At 28.5% G+C, this 19,465-nt stretch overlaps 4 protein-coding genes across 10 annotated transcripts; 3 read left to right on the forward strand and 1 right to left on the reverse strand.

Annotated features, from left to right (window-relative positions):
* The first annotated feature begins 69 nt into the window (after positions 1-69).
* LOC132948716 (ring canal kelch protein-like) lies at positions 70-2,847 on the forward strand. Of its 7 annotated transcripts, none has more exons than XM_061019333.1 (6): positions 70-126; positions 204-349; positions 431-584; positions 646-874; positions 938-1,154; positions 1,988-2,847. In XM_061019333.1, the coding sequence occupies exons 3-5, from the start codon at positions 451-453 to the stop codon at positions 1,022-1,024; spliced, it is 450 nt and encodes a 149-aa protein (XP_060875316.1). In that variant the 5' UTR covers positions 70-126; positions 204-349; positions 431-450; the 3' UTR covers positions 1,025-1,154; positions 1,988-2,847. The 7 variants fall into 7 exon arrangements, with proteins under 7 accessions (XP_060875316.1, XP_060875317.1, XP_060875315.1 ...); XM_061019332.1 differs by lacking the exon at positions 70-126 and having other exon boundaries at positions 154-349; positions 1,988-2,167; positions 2,508-2,847; XM_061019335.1 differs by lacking the exon at positions 70-126 and having other exon boundaries at positions 154-349; positions 1,988-2,167; positions 2,663-2,847.
* A 4,562-nt stretch (positions 2,848-7,409) lies between these two features.
* Positions 7,410-15,182, reverse strand: LOC132948284 (sorting nexin-12). The gene is made up of 4 exons (XM_061018699.1): positions 14,539-15,182; positions 14,353-14,448; positions 8,215-8,339; positions 7,410-7,964 (listed from the first exon to the last, which is right to left on the reverse strand). The coding sequence occupies exons 1-4, from the start codon at positions 14,698-14,700 to the stop codon at positions 7,859-7,861; spliced, it is 489 nt and encodes a 162-aa protein (XP_060874682.1). The 5' UTR covers positions 14,701-15,182; the 3' UTR covers positions 7,410-7,858.
* LOC132948282 (anaphase-promoting complex subunit 5) lies at positions 8,812-11,570 on the forward strand. The gene is made up of 2 exons (XM_061018697.1): positions 8,812-9,611; positions 9,674-11,570. The coding sequence occupies exons 1-2, from the start codon at positions 9,060-9,062 to the stop codon at positions 11,402-11,404; spliced, it is 2,283 nt and encodes a 760-aa protein (XP_060874680.1). The 5' UTR covers positions 8,812-9,059; the 3' UTR covers positions 11,405-11,570.
* A 150-nt stretch (positions 15,183-15,332) lies between the features above and the next one.
* LOC132948283 (membrane-bound transcription factor site-2 protease) lies at positions 15,333-18,949 on the forward strand. The gene is made up of 6 exons (XM_061018698.1): positions 15,333-15,718; positions 15,931-16,224; positions 16,282-16,385; positions 16,480-16,720; positions 17,087-17,267; positions 17,346-18,949. The coding sequence occupies exons 1-6, from the start codon at positions 15,644-15,646 to the stop codon at positions 17,939-17,941; spliced, it is 1,491 nt and encodes a 496-aa protein (XP_060874681.1). The 5' UTR covers positions 15,333-15,643; the 3' UTR covers positions 17,942-18,949.
* The last annotated feature ends 516 nt before the right edge of the window (positions 18,950-19,465 follow it).

The following is a 19,465-nucleotide window of genomic DNA, read 5'->3' on the forward strand; positions in this document are numbered from 1 at the left end:
CAATATTCACAAGATACAAATAATATTATCAAAACACATGATACATTATCATGATCAAATTGTTGAGGCACAGAATTTATTCTGTGGCTGAGGCATGAAAAAAATAAAAATATTCACATGGAGATAGTGAGTTGGATGCACGATTTAAGATAGTACTATCAGTACTAGAACATGAATAACACTATAGAATATGTATTTTATAGAATATGATGTATCAATACACCTTGGTTGCACCTAGAGAGCCTAGATAATAATATAAAGGCTCTCTAGTCTCCAGTTGCACCCAAAAAGAGGTTGAACAATCACAATTTTTTACGGGCAACGAAGAAGTGTGCGGAATCAGCTAATAGTAATATAAAATTAATAAAAACAATTTTAAATCTTAAATTTAAGTATCATTTTCACTATTTTCAAAATATTTTCTAAAAAGGTTTCATTCCCAAAACAGAAATGGATGAAAATGATTTACAACATTTGCCATGTGAAGGTGATCGAAAGAGTGTTTTGAAATTTAAAAGATGTGAACCAAAACAATTTATCTCTCTCGCTGCAGAAGTATTTGGGGTCCTGCAATCTTTTCGCAGGTATGTAGTGACTTAACTTAGCAGCTAGCAAAATAAAAAGCTAACAAATGTTTGCTTTTAGAGATGGAGTGTTTTGTGATATTAAGTTGGAAACAGACGATGGAACAATAGTTGTTGGACATAAATTTGCTTTACTATCAGCTAGTCCATATTTCAGGGCTATTTTCACTAGCTTTGAAGAAAGTAATAAAGATCATATTAATATGAAAGAATTAGATTCCACCATTTCGCAACTCTTGATAAATTATATTTACACTGGAGAAATAATTGTCAACGAAGAACATGAACAGGTATTATATATTAATAAGACTTATACTAAAATGATTTAAATTTGTTGTTGTTTATTTCTCAAGGGTTTCTTAGCATCTACAAATCTCATACAGCTAGACTACATAATAGCCTCATGTGAAGGGTTTTTACAAACACAGCTAAATCCTTAAAATTGCCTTGGAATCAGAGCACTTGCTGACTTACATAACTGTACAGAATTTATGTCCAGTTCTCATGCCTAAACAGTTTTTGTATGATAAACATAACTGTTCTGACCTTACTGTTCCATTTGAAGAAAATGTAAGCAAACTAAAATTATTGTTATTTTATATTATGGGTTGAAACTTGAAGATGGTTCAGTTTGCTTAACTATACTCTGTTAAAGTTAAGAAACGTAGTCATGCAGCGGCAATCAGTTCGTCAGGCCACAGTCAGGTAGCACCCATTTGTACCTCCACCCAGTAAATTATCTGAATACCCGTTGTATAGTATTGAAAAGCCCCTGCGCACAAGTCGGGACTACGTTTCTTAACTTGAATGGAGTATACATGCAAATATATTAATAACTGTATAAGTATAATATATCTTATATAGTGGCCGCTTGTAAAAAATATATTTGAATTACGTTTTACAGAATAGAAATTAATATTTTGGTGGTTGTCCCATGTATAATAACAAATGATAGTTAATAAAACCAAATAACTATTTTAATATAATATATATGAAGTACCTATTACATCTCTATAAGTATAATACATTTTAATGTTTCTTACAATAAACTTGGTCTGTAGCTATTAAATTACAAATAATAAAACTATATATACCTATTTAATTCAACTCTTAACAATATTTATATTTCAAATATACTAATATAGTAAATAATTCATGGCTTGCAATAAAAAAAAGAAATCTAATAGCTGTGTAAGAGATCCCAAGAGGTAACCTAGAGTTATTTATTATTAGATCTAGTTATGCAAAATATTCTTTAACTTGTGCAATTCAATTATTAAATTTATTTGTGTTGATGGTATAACAAAAAAATATATTATTCAGCAAAAAATTATTTTGGCAACAATATTATATATTTACATTTTGTTACATTATATTAATTAAATTGTTTTTATATGTTATAGGTATTTTAAAGTGTTATGAATTGGATAAAACATGAAATAGGTTGTAGAAAACATTTTTTGCCAGATTTAATGGAACATGTAAGATTGCCATTAAATTCAAAACCATATGAGTCTGTATGTATCAGACAATGTAATCGAAGAGTCTCTCCTAAAAAACCACCGACAAATTGCAAAAAAGTGGTAAAAACGGGATTTTAATTTCTAACGCTTTGTTTATCACCATAAAAATGAATAAAAAATAATAATTTTATTATAATATTAATTCAACTTCAGACTATAATAAATATTAACGATATAAAATATCCAGACCGACAAACCGTCTCCGCTTAGAATTGTTTTTATTATACAATGATATTATATCATTGAATTCATGTTGAATACAATATATTATACATTGACCCACTTGTAACCTACTTAACAGCAAAGCGACTTCCACTTACCCACCTTTTTTTATTCTTTTATTCTATTTTATGATTATTGTATATTATGATCATTTAATAAGTTAAATTAATTATTACAGCTCCATTTTGAACAGTCAATTTGAAAAAAATCATGCTGTTGGTTGGAAAAAATTAAAACCAAATGCTGTTCTGACATTATTCAATGTCCCCAAACCTTCACCACAATTTGACATAGTGCCTTAACAAAAATGGTATATTATGTTTGTTAAAATAGATTGTCACAGTGTTCACGCCATAGAACACAACACCATGATGAGTATAATTGACGACGGCGCACCGGCTACCGATTTCACAGACCATAATTTTTTTTATTTCAATAGATATAATAATATATTGTCTATGGTTTTTTAATACACATCGTATGCCTTTAGCAATAAATACATACATTTATATAACATTTAATACCATGATTTATTTTGTTACACTACCCTAGTACTGGGGTAAGTTGTAATATACAAATATATTGTTTAATTTTTCAATACATAAAAAAACTAATAAAACATTCCAAAATGATACTATTCTATGAGTTGTGTGTATTATAATAAAATATTACACATTTAAGTTAAAAGGATGTCAGCGCACTATTTGTTTTATCTCCACGCGCAACATAACAAATTTTACATTTACAATAATAATTTTAATCATAATTATTTTTAAAATTATAGTGAAAAATCCTCTTATGAAATTTAAAGTTAAGATTATTATCTAGGGCATTATTATCATAGGCGTTCTATTATATTTTAATTTTAAAGCGAGTTATGCTTATGAGTATTTTAAAATTGTACATTTTTTGTACATCTTAAACACTTATATCTCACTTTAAAATTAAAATATAATAAAACGTCTATAAGAAGCCCTAGATAATAATCTTGATTTTAAATTTTATAGGAGGACATTTCATCCTAATTTTAGTAATTATAATGACTTTATTGTGAACGTACAATTTATTATGTTGTGTGTAGGTCAGAGAGAAAAAACAAATAGTGTGCTAACATCCTCTTAATAGCACCACCCTTTATTTTAGTTTAGATTTTAAACAATAAATAGTGAAGTAAATATTACAAAATCACTAAACACCACGTCATGAGAATAAAATAAAAAAACAAGTAATAAATTCATTTTTTTGAATTAAGAACGGTACATTGAACGTACAAAACCGATACAAAACTGTACCTACCTATATAATAGTTATCAACCTATTAACCCATCAATGATCTTATATTTTCTATTGTGTACACTATATTTTATAATATTAAGTAAATACTCGCTAACTAAACGTTGATATACTAATCGATTGGTATATACAATATAACGTTAAGTTATAAATAGGACATGGATTTAAATGCATTAAAAAACAAGAAAAATGCCTTAAGAAATACGATTTAATGCACTTGTATTACAAATCTTAATAAAATGCCCAGAAAAATTTTACATGAAAATAAAATTAATGTGATTTTAATTAGAGTTTTCACGGTTTTGTAATGTACCTACCTTTATGTAAAAAATATTATAAATATAATAATAGGTGTTGAATTTTTAGGGACATAATAGGTAACTCATTCATGTATGTATTACACTATTTATATATTATGTACCTATATTATACATTTATACGACTATACGAGTAGGTATATATTATATTATTCATAAGTGTGCACACGTCAGGATAGGCAGTTGACCATTCCGTGAACATTTTTTTTTAGGTGTACATGGTCCCTAATGCATATGATATATAATATATTATAGGTGAACAATAGAAGTTAAGTATGTTACACTAAATTAACAGTTGCTTATAACTTATATTATACCGTAGGATTTGGAAAAAAAATTACGAGTAGTAAAATTGTTTCCCATGACTTACGACTTATGAGTTATAACATGGATTTCTATAAATTAAAACCAAAACATATATGTCTATTTCAACTACCCTATATAGGAATTTGCCTATTAATTATGATTATTCTACGACCGGGGGACTGGAAAAACGACGACGACGACGTTTGTATTATCGATCCCGCGTATTTTATAGATTTCTAGTTCGGATTCAAAATATGCGTCTACAACACTTGGACAGCACATTTTTCGTGGCATTAAATATTTATTTTAAGTCTTAAAAGTAAATTAAACCCCAAAAGAATATAAAAAAAAAAATTTACTTTAAGCATCGACTCTTTTGGCGGAATCCGTGACGTGTGTTCATTAGCTGCGACGCCGACGTGAAAACGCTCCAGATAGGTACAGAACTGAAAATATTGTTATTTATAATTTATGAAAAATAAAACCATTTACGGAACGCAGTAGGTATGTTTTTTGTTCGTGTCTGTTTGGCTTATTGAAATTTTAGAATTTTTAATCGACTGTGGCTTCTGAAACGACTTTGAGAATTGCCATAGAATATAAATGATAGATATTATTATTATACTACGTCAATATGATGAATCCACAGATATAATATAATACAACTTTTTATATCAAAGAGTTCCGTGTTAAGGAACAATTTGTTCATTGAAATTTGATATGACAATAACCAAAATAGTTTATAATTTATAATTTGAATTATAACAATAAAATATATTATTTAAATTATTATTGTCGTTTACATATTAATTTAATTATTGATTAAGGCGGTGAATAGATATTAGAAGCACAAGCACATTTTTATAAAAACATAATTGTGTTTTTTATGAATCACTAAATAAAAATGTGATTTCTCGTATTTAGATCTAACACAAAGATGTACAGTATAAATACATACAATTTACAGTAGGTACCGACTATATATCATACCAACTATAAAAAAGTGACCAGTGAATAATCATCATTCAATGATGAATTTTAATAGTTATTACTCATTACATTAATTAGATTATAAATTAGAATAAACTGCAGTTTCAGCTTTTATTACAATATTATTTTATATTTTTAGTTTTTAAAATGCATTGTGCCACCTTGTGCCGGTGGTCTTACACGTAATTTAATAAAATTAATAGGTACTAGCTAGTGATACCCGATTTTTTAATTGAATTATTTACACGATTTCAATCAAAAAAGATTTATAAAGTATATACAACTATGAATGCTTAATTTTATAAGCTATATAGGTAAAATGTAATATGTATAACAATTCAACGTTTAATCGGAAAACGCGGCGTATTACGCTCGTCGTGTATAGCTGCTCCGATGTAAACCAATGCGTTTTTAATTCGACGGAAAACGCTGAGGAACACGCCGCATATAGCCCTTTGATTAGTATAATATGATCTAAGATATAGCCCCGGCCTTATACGTTTGTATTATAAATAATACATTACATCTACATGTGGTTTGCATTAAATCGTGAATTATAAAATGAATTTATAAAAGGTGGGTAAGCGGACGTCGCTCTGCCCTCTGCTGTATTCAAATGTGAAATCTACTTCAGGTATACAATAAAAAGTGTGAAAGTTTATTATCCACAATACAATATACGTATATAAGGCTAAAATGCACTTTACCAACCCCCTCACGATTTTCAACTTTTCTTTTTTCAAACTACTTGTCTTATGAACAATTTTTTTTTACCGGAAACTATTATTTTAAAAGTTATAGCCTTCCAAAGTTTGCGATTACTATTGACTGTCACGCGCAGCGCCTAATGCCTATAACAAATTTTAATTATTTTTTTTATATAGCATATACTTATGTTTATGTAGTTTATATTTTATAGCCATTAGCCTGTCATCTACCTGAAGATAATTGCTTTTTAACAACGTTGTTTAATTCCGAAGCCTACTCAAGCTGGTTTTACACAACAAATCGGGAGGATATTTTCGATTTTTTTGTCCGAGAGTAGCGCAGCGAGCGGTGGCAACGCAGACATCACTTTTTTCGCAACAGTTCTGCCGAAGTAAATTTAGCATATTAAGTATTTATAAGTTATAATAATATAAACTGAAAACATCGATTGACCATAATTTCGAAACTAAATTCTAGCGCCAAATTCTGATTTCACCAACATTTTAACATTATACGATACAAACGTATAATAGTAGTGATAACACGAACCTCCAAGCTGCCACGATTGCCTCGTCTTGATTATGGGTATACTATAGGGCATAGACTATATGAAATATACTGAATACTTGAATGTTTATTGTTTTGTCACTTTAAAAAGCTAGGAAAGTGCTGGTATTTAACTTATATTTAACATCTGCCAATAGTCTTAGTAAGTACTTGAAGATTGAAGTATTTAATGTTTTGGTACTTAAATTTAGACTGCCATGAGTCACAACTCTTGTTAACTTAGTTTAATTCACCTCGTAATTTTTTTTAAATAAAAACACTTATTTTGAATGTAACGTACGTCTTATTGTAACCATTTGTTGTTTTATGTGGACAATACTTTTGACTTATGTATACTGCAGCCAAAATGCCCTACAAAGGTGTAGAATGAAAAGTATTCCATTTTTAATTGATTTAGTTTTTGAACTCCTTAAGGAGCGCTAGGCATGAAATAGATAAAAAATAAAATATAAAATTCTGTTAACTCTAAATGTAAATAGGGAAAATATAATAATGGGTTGTGATAGCCTTGTTCAGAGGGTTTGACGCTTATACGATTAATTTCAAAGCATTTTTGATGGTCAATATTTAGCCCATTATCTACAAACAGATGGCTTTGTAGGCGTTCACCGTGAATATATTGTTATTGTTATTTAATACAGTATCACTTGTTCTGTTTGTGATTAATTACATTTTTTTAACTAGTAACAATACAAATTGTTTTGTAATATTGAACAACTGTTAGAGCTCAAGTGGATATAGAAGTAAAATAAAAGTTGACAATTGTTTACAACAATTTGCCTAAAATCCGAGGTTGGATTGACCTAAATTTATCAGGGTTAGAATTAAATCAGATATAGATTAATTTTTAATTTTTATAGACGTTTTTAAGAAAATGTTAAAAAAATAATACGAAAGCATTAATAGCAAAAATATTTTATATAATATAAATGATTTATTTATTTTTTTATAATTTTTTAAATACAATAATAATATTATATGTTATATATATATCCATTCATAATTAAATTTATTAGGTATGTTTCTAAACTTATATTAAAATATATTAATAACCAATAAACAATAAACATACCTGTAATTCAGACACTAAAATAACATAGTTCCATTTAGGGATATTGTAACATAATTCTAAAATAAACGTTTGAGTACAATGAGATTTTTAAAAATAAAAATAAAATATAAATGACAATAAAAATTATTAAAAATATTAATAATTGCCAATAAAAAAGATATCTATTTTAGGGTATTGTTGGAACAAACAAATGATTCGAAAATTATGTAGAATTCATTGGCGAAATAAAAATAACATTTAGAGGCATAATCGGTGGAGATGTTGACTAACCCTAACTTAAGTATTTCTGATTTTACCCGGCACATAACTTTTATCAATTACTGGTTCTTGTAGGAATATGTGTAAACATCTTTCATTTTGTGCCAATGGATGGCCAGCAATTCTGAAATCAAGAATACAAAAATGCAATTAATGATGGATAACATAAAACCATTAATAAATAATAAATATCAGCTATACTTTTATATTTAATAGCATTGTTAAATACCATTAATTATGTGTTTTTTTTTTTATAAAATGTACATTTTAATTAAAACTATGGAGGTATTATTTCTATTTAATTATAATAAATAATATAGATATCAGAATATTATGTATGTAATAAATATTAAATTTCATATGTAAAAATATACTTGTTTATAAAAACTTCAAGGCCTTTTCGCCGTTCTTCAATAAATTCTTCTTCAAATATACCATCATCATTTCGGAACGGCATTTGTCTTTTCCATGCTTTACCAGGTAAAGGAGGTACAACAATCTGAAAAACACATTTTGATAATAAGAAAACACAATCAACGTAGTTCAATAAATCATTGTATTAGATCGGCTAGACTGAACTGTCATAATAAATATATTTTTTTCCATTTAAATAAACAAAATTTTTTTAAACTAATACAGTTATACAATTATTTATTTTAAACTAATTATACATAACTTTTAACATGATAATAGATAATTATATTTTTTGGTTTTCAAATATAATTCTCGTAAGATAAATCCACAGATTTTATTATATTTAATATAATAAAATATAATTTGCAATAAAATAGCAATGTAAAAAAATATATAAATTTGTTATTCCCGCTCAAGATTTAAAATGTAATTTTACAATCTCTTTGGATTGTCAGTGTTACCACAATCATAGTTTATTTAACATGTTTTTTTTTTTATTATGATTACGCTCAAATCTATCGGCGATAACAAAAAAGTCAGTATTTGCCATTCGTCAGTCTATTCGTTAATTGAAATTCGTTACTCAGTGTATCAGTGATCAGTAATAAAGGTATACTTGTCTATGATCAGTATTCAGATCATTACTCGTAAACATTTAGTTGCACTAAGTTGTAATTTGGATGTTTTGTTCTGTTAAATTTACTACTGTGATTTTAGTTAATATTGAGTATTTACGTATATAAATATTTTAAATTAAAAAACTAGTGTCATGTAATTTAACAAGTGACTCACAAATTTAAAAAAAATGACATTTTTAGAGACTACTGCTGTACCAAACACATCGGCAAATGAGATTCAAGAAAACGTTACTACACATAACATTCTTGTTCTAACAATAATAACTCATTACATAAGAGACTATGCAAAGAGATTTCCAAAACTTATTGACAGGCCATTTGATGCTGTGCGAACCTCTAAGTTCCATCGTACATTTAGTATGCTTGCCTTACACTTAATTCAATGTCCTGATCTTACTTTTGGAGAATTAATCAATTTGATATCATGCGGAAAATACCAACTACCTCAAACCTTCATTCAAACTTTTCACTTGGAAGTATATCATATGATTAATACTAATCTAAATATTATAGCAGAAATGTTCAAAAATATGGATGGTACTTCATTGGATAACGGATTACCAAAAGTACATCAACTTAAAATTGTTAATGGCAGCAGTCCCGTTGGCATATTTTTACGGCGTGTAATGGTATTTTTCAATAAAATGCAGTTTTTACAGACTGAAGCTGTTATAAAGGAAGTAAAAACCCATTGCAGTGCAATATTGAACAAAATTCCGGTAAGAATTATGGCAAACTACATTTTGTTTACTAACATTCATATCATGAAATAATATTTCAGGGACTCAAAACCAAAAAAGTAGGATCAAATGACAAAGAAGAACTTAGTCCAGAAGCTGTAGAAATGATAAAAATAACCAAGACAATCAATGGAATTATTGAAATGATTAACATAAATTATCAGGCAAGTTTTAATCAAAATAGTAAGTACAATAAAGCTCGTTCTTGGTCTCCGCGACAAGTAGAACTCTTTATTGCACAACAAGTTAAACTATTGAAAATTAATGAGTCTGTTGCCCTTGATCCACCAATCCTACAGCAAAAACTAAAAGATATTCTGAGAGCCAATCCTGACCATTTTGACGTACATTATTTAAACTATCTTAATTGCTTGAGGGTAAAAGAATATTGTGGAGCAGTAAACAGTGTTCAACATTATTTTAGTCGTCAAACTTTTAGGGTTATAAATTTAGATGAAAAAAGTAGAGGTTATCAATATACATCTCTCAATATGGCTATATTGAACGCATTTTTCAACCATAATGATGAAGCTATAAGTTATTTAAAAGAAAGTATAGCAGTAGCTCATCAAGTAAATGATCATGTTTGCTTACAGCATGCACTTATGTGGATGTACACATTGAGTAAAAAGAACAAGTTAACTATGTTGAGATGTTCGGTAACTAGAAGCAAAGAATTAGAACTGCATCAGATCACTTCATTTAGCTTACAATCAATGGCTCAATATTTGGTTGAAAACTCTGAAACTCCACCAATAGTCTTCGAAATATTAAAGAAAAGCGAAATATATAACTATTTCAATGGTTTGACTGATCTGCGTATGACAAATAATGTACAAAAAGCAGCGATTTGGAATACATATGGTTATCAACGTATATCAACAATACATTCTTTATTAGTCTTAGAACATGATCAATGTAACAAAGATGTTTATAATATAGAAAGTAAATGTATAGCTATGTGCAATATCATTAATGATTTGATTGCTCACGGTGATTATTATCTTGCTCCCATATTAATCAATGAAGTTTCCCATATTTTTCCATACACACATAGTAAATTCTGGATAATGGCTGAACAGTATTTAAATTTTACATTAGCTATGAATAAGGAAGAATGGCCTAAAGCAGAATTAGCCGCTAAACAAATGGCCTCTGTTAATGTAACAGAAAGTGTATTACGATTAGGAGAGATGTATTTGAAAAAAGAAGACTTTGTTACAGCTACTAATATGGTAAAAGAGTTAATGGAAAATAATGAGGAAAACACAGTACTAACTAGATTGCGGGCATACATAATTGTTGCCAAAGCAAATGAAAGTGCAGCTCTTAATTTACTTATGGACGCAAAATTGATAGCTATTGAATATCATTTGATGTATATGACTGCAATTATAAATGTTGAGATAGCAATTGTATTGATGAAATATGATTTTCCTCATAAAGCATTAAGATTGTTACAAGAGACAAAACAACATATTTATTGTGGCATAAATGTTTATGATAAGGCATACACAGATTTACAAATTATTAAAGCAAAGATGATGGTTAACATAGTTGATGAATTTGATCACAGTCAAGAGTTTTTAAACAAAATTTATAAAAAATTTAACACAATTGCGGAAAAATTTCGATCAATAGAAGCTATCACAGAGTTAAAAGAAATAACATATTTACAAGCATTAATAGCAGATGAATTGGATATGAAACAAAACCGAAACAAGCATGCAATGGAATTTAGGCACTTGGAAGAATACAAAGTACAACAGTAATGAATGATACAATACATAATAATTAAACATATTCTTATACTGTTTTTATGCTAAATTACGATATTGTATTGAATTTGTAATAATATAATAAATTGAAAGTCGTAACTAAGAAATATGCACTTTGTTCTTTCACATTGAAACTAAATAAAACATTTTTATTTGTCCATTAGTTATTTTAGTATACAAGTATTCAACTAAACCTCAACTTTTTATTACTATGTAAATTACTAGACAAAGGTAGAATAATAGATCAGTGTTCAGTTTTTTAAAGGGAGTAAAATAAATTATAATTGTATGAGAAAAATGCATGTTCTGTAAGTATAAATATTAAAAGGTTATTTATTTCTATTCTATTTAAGTTAATAAAATGCAGTACACTATGTATTATAAGAAATATTAAGTATATGGCTAATTAATAAATTATTGTTGATTTAATTTATTTTTTTAAAACAATTTATTATTATTTTTTTAACTCATATAATGCTGGTAAAAATGTTGGAGGTTAGATGCAGAGGCGTGCTAAGGAAGATAATATTTTTTCACCAAATAGATCGAAGCATAAATATTTAATTATAAAAAGTGAAAAAAAACTGACAGGAAAATATGAAATTTTATAAATTTAATTTTTCCATTCTTTGTATAATTTTATATGTAATTAAAATGCACTCGTTAAAATAATATAAGAATTTATTATTATAGATTAAATTATCAATAATTTGATATTTTTTTTTATAATCTGAACAATTTTTTGAGTTAAACTAGTCTTAAACTTACACACTAACCACCAGCAGCATCTGTAAATTGCCAAAATATTCCTTTAGATAACCAAAATAAATTTGAAAGCATAATTGATATCTTTATGATTTAAAATTTAGTGTTTGTATCTATTACCAATGATTATTGTACAGATATTTCTAATGAAAAATAAATAAATTAAAAACATGATAATTTACTACCTATAGATAGTAAACATCAGTTCTACAGTTGTTGACTATTGGAATTTGGAAGTATAACACAAATGCTAGAAAACTAAAAAATTGTTAAGAGGATGCTACACCCACATGTGTTGTCTCCGTCTTACAAATGTACAACACAGCAAAAACTGTTTTGGCGAGGGAGAGAACCAAAAAGGCTACAGTCATAACTCATAACTGGGGCCCAGATTTCAATGCAAAGTGCATATATTTTTGGTTGATCATACACAATGCTTTCTAAGTACATAATTCGTTTCATGTAACGAGGGTTTAAAAGCTACAAATTTTATTTTGCATTTTTTTTGTATATTTCGACAATTTTTCATTTTTAGAGTATTTTTAGCATTATTGGGTCATTATGTTGGTTTTTAATGCATATTAATATAGATATAAAATTTAGCCTATTCAAAATATTATCTTAAGATATATTATTTTCTTGATATTTAAGGTTTATCAGGTTTTTCCATACACATTGTCAATTTTTTTTTCCAATGCAATGCTCAAAATTTAGTTACAATAGGCTTACTTAGAATGTTAATTTTACATACATTTTAGTATGTTTAGAATGAATAATAATTCCCCAAAAACGGCCAAAACATATGAGTGTCAACTGTCAACATCATAGCAATCAATAATTTTTTTTCATTCAAATTTACAGTTTTTTTTAAGTAAAATAATAAAGTAATACATAACAATTATATCTCATTTATAAATTAAAATAAATAAAATAAATAAAATAAATAAAATAAATAAATAAAATTTGTATGAAAAAAAAATATATGGCATTTTTGGATATTTTTAGAGCATATTTGTATGGTTTTAAGTGCATTTAAATCTGGGCCCTACTCATAATAGTTATGGGTCTTAGTTGCTAAGAAACAAAATTTTCACCACATAAAAAAAAACTTTGGGTGTGCGACATCGTTTTAATTTTTTTGATATCTTTTTGATAGTTCTCAAAAAGTTATTTGTTTGAAAAACAAAAACAATAATAGATTTTGAAACTAAAATTTTTTTGTATGAGTGATATCAAAAAAATTAAAACGATATTGCATAGCCAAAGTTCTCTTTTTTAGTTTAAAAAATGTTGTATCTTAGTTATTACTAGGGCTGGGATTTTGATGCACTTTTCATTTTGTTCCTGAGGTTGCAGTATTTGCCTGGTCACAAATCCGTAACATGTACTTTTGAATGAGAATAAGAACATTTATTTCATTTTCTTAATTTTTAGGGCATTATTGGAGTTTTTTGGGTTCAAAATTCAAACTTGAAATTTTATTTTATGATTTTACACGCTAATACGAGTTTTATATAAATTTATATATTTTTTCAATCTATCAAAATACTTTAAAAAATATAAGGATATAATAGTTTTTTTTCAGATTAAAAGAAATCCAAGTTGAAGTTTAGCCTATAGAAAAATTATTTAAACTGCATTGAAGCATTTTTTTAGGGTTTTATAGGGCATTAAATTTTCAGCCCTAGTTATGACTGTAGCTTACTCAGTTCTTACCCAAGCAAAACAGTTTTTGCTGTGTTGTATATTTATAATACGGAGACAACATATGTGGGTGTAACATCTTAAGCGTATTATTAAAATGCATTACAATAGAGTAAACCAGAAATTAAACTGAATAAGGATTATGTTTATTCAAGACTAATTAGTAATTACTAAATTTTGGATCAAATATATCATTCATTAAATCATATTTTTTTTAAAATTAACAAAACTTTAAAACTATAGATGAATTGTTTATTTTTAATTTCAAAATTTGTTTTACCTACTAATAAATACAGTCTAATAATATAATATTGACTTATATTAATTTAATTCATCAAGCGCTTAGATTTATTAGATAAGTTATTACGACAAATATTCCAACAATAACTTATAACTCATAATATAGCCATAAAGGTTTATCCATAATATATGATGTAATATTGATATTAGAATAAGTTGGAAGTACACATTACCTTACTGTCTCGTTCTAGTTCATTGCGCAACCATTCAAAATCACTGTAACGTCTACGGACACTGGATTCTTTGACCTTAAACACTGGTAGGTTTGTCTAAAAACAATCAAACAGTAGCCGCATGAGTGACATCAGTAAATACGTTCTACCCAACACAACGACTAAACTTTATTCAAGGCAACTCACTCGCATGCGAACTTCATAGTCAGTGTATCGTTTTTTAGCCACACCGTGAGTTATCGGGTTCAGTATATCAATTTCTAAAAAATTGGCTGGAGCCGCATACGCATCATCCAATGTTTGCTTCTTGACGTTCAACCGTCTGGTAGCCTCGGCTGTGTCAACCATTGTTTTTTTTTATGTTGTTATAGACGTCCCTTTCACAGTAGTACAGCCGATCGTTGGGCCGCGATCGCACCCGCGAGATGAGCGAAAAAATGTTTTTTTTTATTTCGCGCGGAAGAGGAGTATCAAGGCGTCCTTGGTACCGGTACACCAGAACAGGAGCAGCAATCGATGACGTAACAAAAACCGGCAGACTTGAATGAACAAAAAAAAAAAAAACCAGAAATGGAAAAAAACTATCGCAGAATAATTGGTATTTCCTGTTGATCTGAAGAATTCTTGACGACGGCCTACGACGTGATAACGCAACAATTGAATTATAATATTTATATATATATATATTATAAATACAAATGTACACGATATAATTGGTAGCAATAATAATAATAGACTAAATTTCGTATAGTCGGGAGTTGAGACGATTGAGCGTTCGATGATAATGGGTAGGAAATAATACGACAAATTTAGAAACTAAATAACTTATATCGGCGGATTCTCAAACACGACCACTGTCGCGAAAATCGGGAAATGATCGACAGACGAGATAACGACGGGATGACACGCATGGCCAGGCTTGCCAACCGACTAGACACTGTTCGACCTAAAAATGAGCATTGATAACAGTGAGAGCGCGCGCGCGACACGGTTGCTGCCGATAAAAATATTTACCAAACCAAACAACTAACAACCCTTTTCAACGATTTAGTATTTATTATTAATTACTAATTACTATTATTCATTATTCGATTTTTCGGATTTATAAATTAGCTTTCACCTGCGAATCGTTTCTTAGGGTTTTCAGATGACGTCCATCATTGAAATCGACTGACCGATCATGGACCGACGGCACGTACTACACTTTCCGTTGCGTTATTGACATCGCCGTCACTGAAATAATATAAATTAGGTAACCTTTGCTAGCACGTTTTTTGGCCGGACGACTGCCATGAACATTTTCGAGCTAATCTCCATCATCGTGACGTTCTACGTCGTTCTTATGTTTTTGGATTTCACGTTCAAGGTGGGTGAAGTTTAGTCATAATTTTACAGTTTGCATAATATGATGGCATAATAAGCCTCTGTCTAATTGATCATCGCCGTTAATAAAATCTCGGGAGGAGATCTTGAGGCTAAAGACCGGTCAATTGGTTTGATGACAAATAACGACAGAATGCCCTATTAGGATCACACATTTTTATCAATTGATATAATATTTTTGAATGTTATTTTTAGTCCTGTTCACACTATCCGTATATGATGTTAATACAAAAGACAGGATTAAGTGTTGGGCCTTTTCAATTACGATGGTACACAACGTCGTTAAATCGTCTTATACTGAAAATGTCGTTTTGGCATCCAAAATTCCAAACCAATTGGTTTACTTTTGGGTCTTGGATTACTATTTGTTTGATTATACCATCTATATGTCTGGTTATTGTATCTTCTGCCCAATTGTGTAAAAAAATATTCACGGAGCCTACTAGTGAACCATCAGGCAACCAGCAAGATACATTTCTTGAACCAATAGTAAGTGAAATATCCATTATTTTATGCTAAGTTTTTCTTAATTAAATATATTTTCAGGTACCTGGGATCAATTTACCAATGTCAGACTTAAGCTATTATGTATTTGCACTTATGTTTTCGACGGTTTTCCATGAACTAGGACATGCATTAGCAGCAATCAGGTATTTGATTTTTATAATATTAGTTATTACTCATACTTGTGCACGTAAAATGTCCTCTAAACACTTATTAAAAGTGAGTTTTTACTGTGAACAGGGAAGATATGCATGTGGAAGGTGTTGGTTTAATGTTTATTTTGATTTTACCTGTGGCTTATGTTCATTTGGATGACATTACCTCGTTGCCAAGTAGCAAACAGCTTCGAGTTATGTCGGCCGGCGTGTGGCACAACATAGTTCAAGCTCTAATGGCCTATCTTGTTTTATGGCTCTTACCATATATGTTGTTTCCATTTTTTACAGTTGGGAATGGTGTCATGACCACCCAAATAAACCAGGTAATCAGCAATAAAACAAATATTTTACTTTTGGTTGTTTTAAATTAAATTTTGTACTAAAGACAATCTCATTAAGGAAATTCCACACCAACATATTTTGAATAATATTATCTTTCAAATAAGTATCACAAAATATAAATAGTAATAACTAAAAAAATTCTATTATTCATTTTAAGACTACCTTTTTGGTTTTGTGTGATTGTGTGTTACTATTTAACATAATATAATATGGATTCTTTGGTGCCCTACGACATTGTAGTATAATTTTAATACTCCATTATAAAAAATGTTAAATTGTTTTTATTATAATATGCAATAATATGGTAATAAATTAATGATATTTTCCATGTATTTTTTTTTTTTTAGAAATCAGGTGTAAATGGGCAAGGAGGACTAGTAACTGGTGATGTGATTACAAAATTGGGGAACTGTGATGTGCATGATTTTGATTCATGGATAGATTGTTTAAATCGCACTAAGACAAGTGTAGATTCTGGATTTTGTTTATCACCAGAATTTGTTCAACATCATGACGAAACAAAACCAGGTAAATATAAAATTATGATTTTCAAAATGTTTTATATTACTCAATATTTACTAATTCAACGATTAATAATTATTTTAGTGCATTATGTAGACGAATATATAATAAACTGCTGTGATCCAAACTCAAAGACCAATTTGTGTTTCGAATATATTGAATCGCTGTCCAATCCTCAAGAACTACCAAATCATTCCTGCTTAAATGTTAGAAAAGTTATAGAAAGGTCAACATCACCCTGTGATGCTGATAACCAATGTTCATCAGCTCATTGTTATTACCCTGCAATTCGTAAGAATCATAAACTTGTGGTTATCAAACGTGAAAAAAAAAACGAAGTCTTATTTCTTGGGCAACCTACAGAACTGCAATACATATCTGTTACCCAATATGTACCCAAGACTGATTATTTACCAAATAGTATACCCGAATCCATTGAAAAATTTTGTAAATACCTAATAATGTTTGCAGGAGGTTTAGCCGTCATAAATGTAATACCGTGTTTTTATTTTGACGGAGAAAAAATATCAAGGGTATTAGTGAATACAATACTAAAGGAACATGTTGAACATTTGAGTGTTCGATTAGCAATTTCTATTTGTTTGACAATTTTTGGTTCTTTAATATTGATAATTTATATGATATTAGGGTTTTGGTCTCTAATAAAAATTATAAACTAGATATGTACCATTTGCCTAAAATTATAAATTGTTCCTACTTTCTACTTACGGTCAGGGGGCAACATTATTACTCTTACCAAATTTTAATAATTTATTTATTTTTATTATTTTTCAAAATACGTTTGAACTCAAGTTGATAAGACGTGTATTTTTTATATTTATATTATGTAACTTATTCTAATAGTAGATTTTTTAATGTAATCTTAAGATAGTGCCTGTTCTATATTTCTTAAAGAATTAATACTTAATAGGTATTATAATATTATACATGTGACTCGGCGCGGCGCAGTGGCTGAAATCAATCACGCGACGTGATTAAGAATAAGCAATGGCCGCTGCCACTAGTTCTCGGATGGATGACCATCTGGGTTCGTTGTGCACAAAAAAAAAAACCTTTGTCACACATACACGTGTTCCTAACCGACCTTACCAACAGTCCCAACCCTACTGCACCAACCCTACCAACCTTACAGGCTAATGACCTCAGTCGTCAAAGCCTTAAAATTAATAAAAAAATATTATACATTCAACATTTTATTATTGAAATAATTTTTTAAGCCAAAGTTCATAATTTATTATTATTATTATTATACTTATTTAATGACTGAAAATATATATTTATTATAGAATATAATATCTTGAATTAGATAAATTTTCAGTAAAAAAATAATAAAACGTTGACCTTACTTTTTTTAATTGTTATGTTTAGATACCAAATGTCCAAATAATTTTGTGAAATAGCTATCCTAGTCTTATTTTATTTATTATGTAAATATTAAATATCAAACATGTACCTATATATTTATATATATTTATAATATTAGTTACTAATATACTATAATGAAAATAATATATTTATAGAATTTCATTCCTATAAAATACATTATTAGTCATTTTGTCTATAAGTATCAAACAAGTTTAATTTATATGATACTTTTACCGAATAACTTCTATTGAATTAATAATATGAATCAATTGAATTTTTTATAGCTACATTATTTTCTGTTATTGCTGTATGGCTGTACTTGTAATTATTCTTCAATAAAATTGTATGTTTCATTTTTACAAAATGTTGTCTTTTTAATCCTGAAAGTTTATTGAAAGGTAATTTTAAGCCCAGGGCTTGAAATATTATTAGCGGTAACCAATTACCGGCACTATATTCAAAATTACAGGTTACCGATTAGGTGATAACAGCTTACAAAAAATTTCGGTTACCAGTAACAGATTGAATACCAGTTTTCTAAAAAAAAAATGTACTACACGTACACCACCTTTGTACCTGTGCCCTATCAGAGACGGACAACGATTCACAGTTGTCTATAATATACTAGACTATACGTCGTCTGTTGAGAGTTGAGTTGTGTGCCTTTTATCATATTCTGATTGATATTATAGTTCATAGGTAACGGGTCAGAACTCACTTGTCCGTAAGTTCCCACACGAAAAAAAATTATACCAAATACCAAGGCTGGGCAAAGAAAAGTAACTTAACTTAATTTAAAGTTAAAATGTTCTTATTTT

The sequence above is a fragment of the Metopolophium dirhodum genome, chromosome 7, assembly GCF_019925205.1.
Source record: "Metopolophium dirhodum isolate CAU chromosome 7, ASM1992520v1, whole genome shotgun sequence".
Classification (NCBI taxonomy): Eukaryota; Metazoa; Arthropoda; class Insecta; order Hemiptera; family Aphididae; genus Metopolophium; species Metopolophium dirhodum.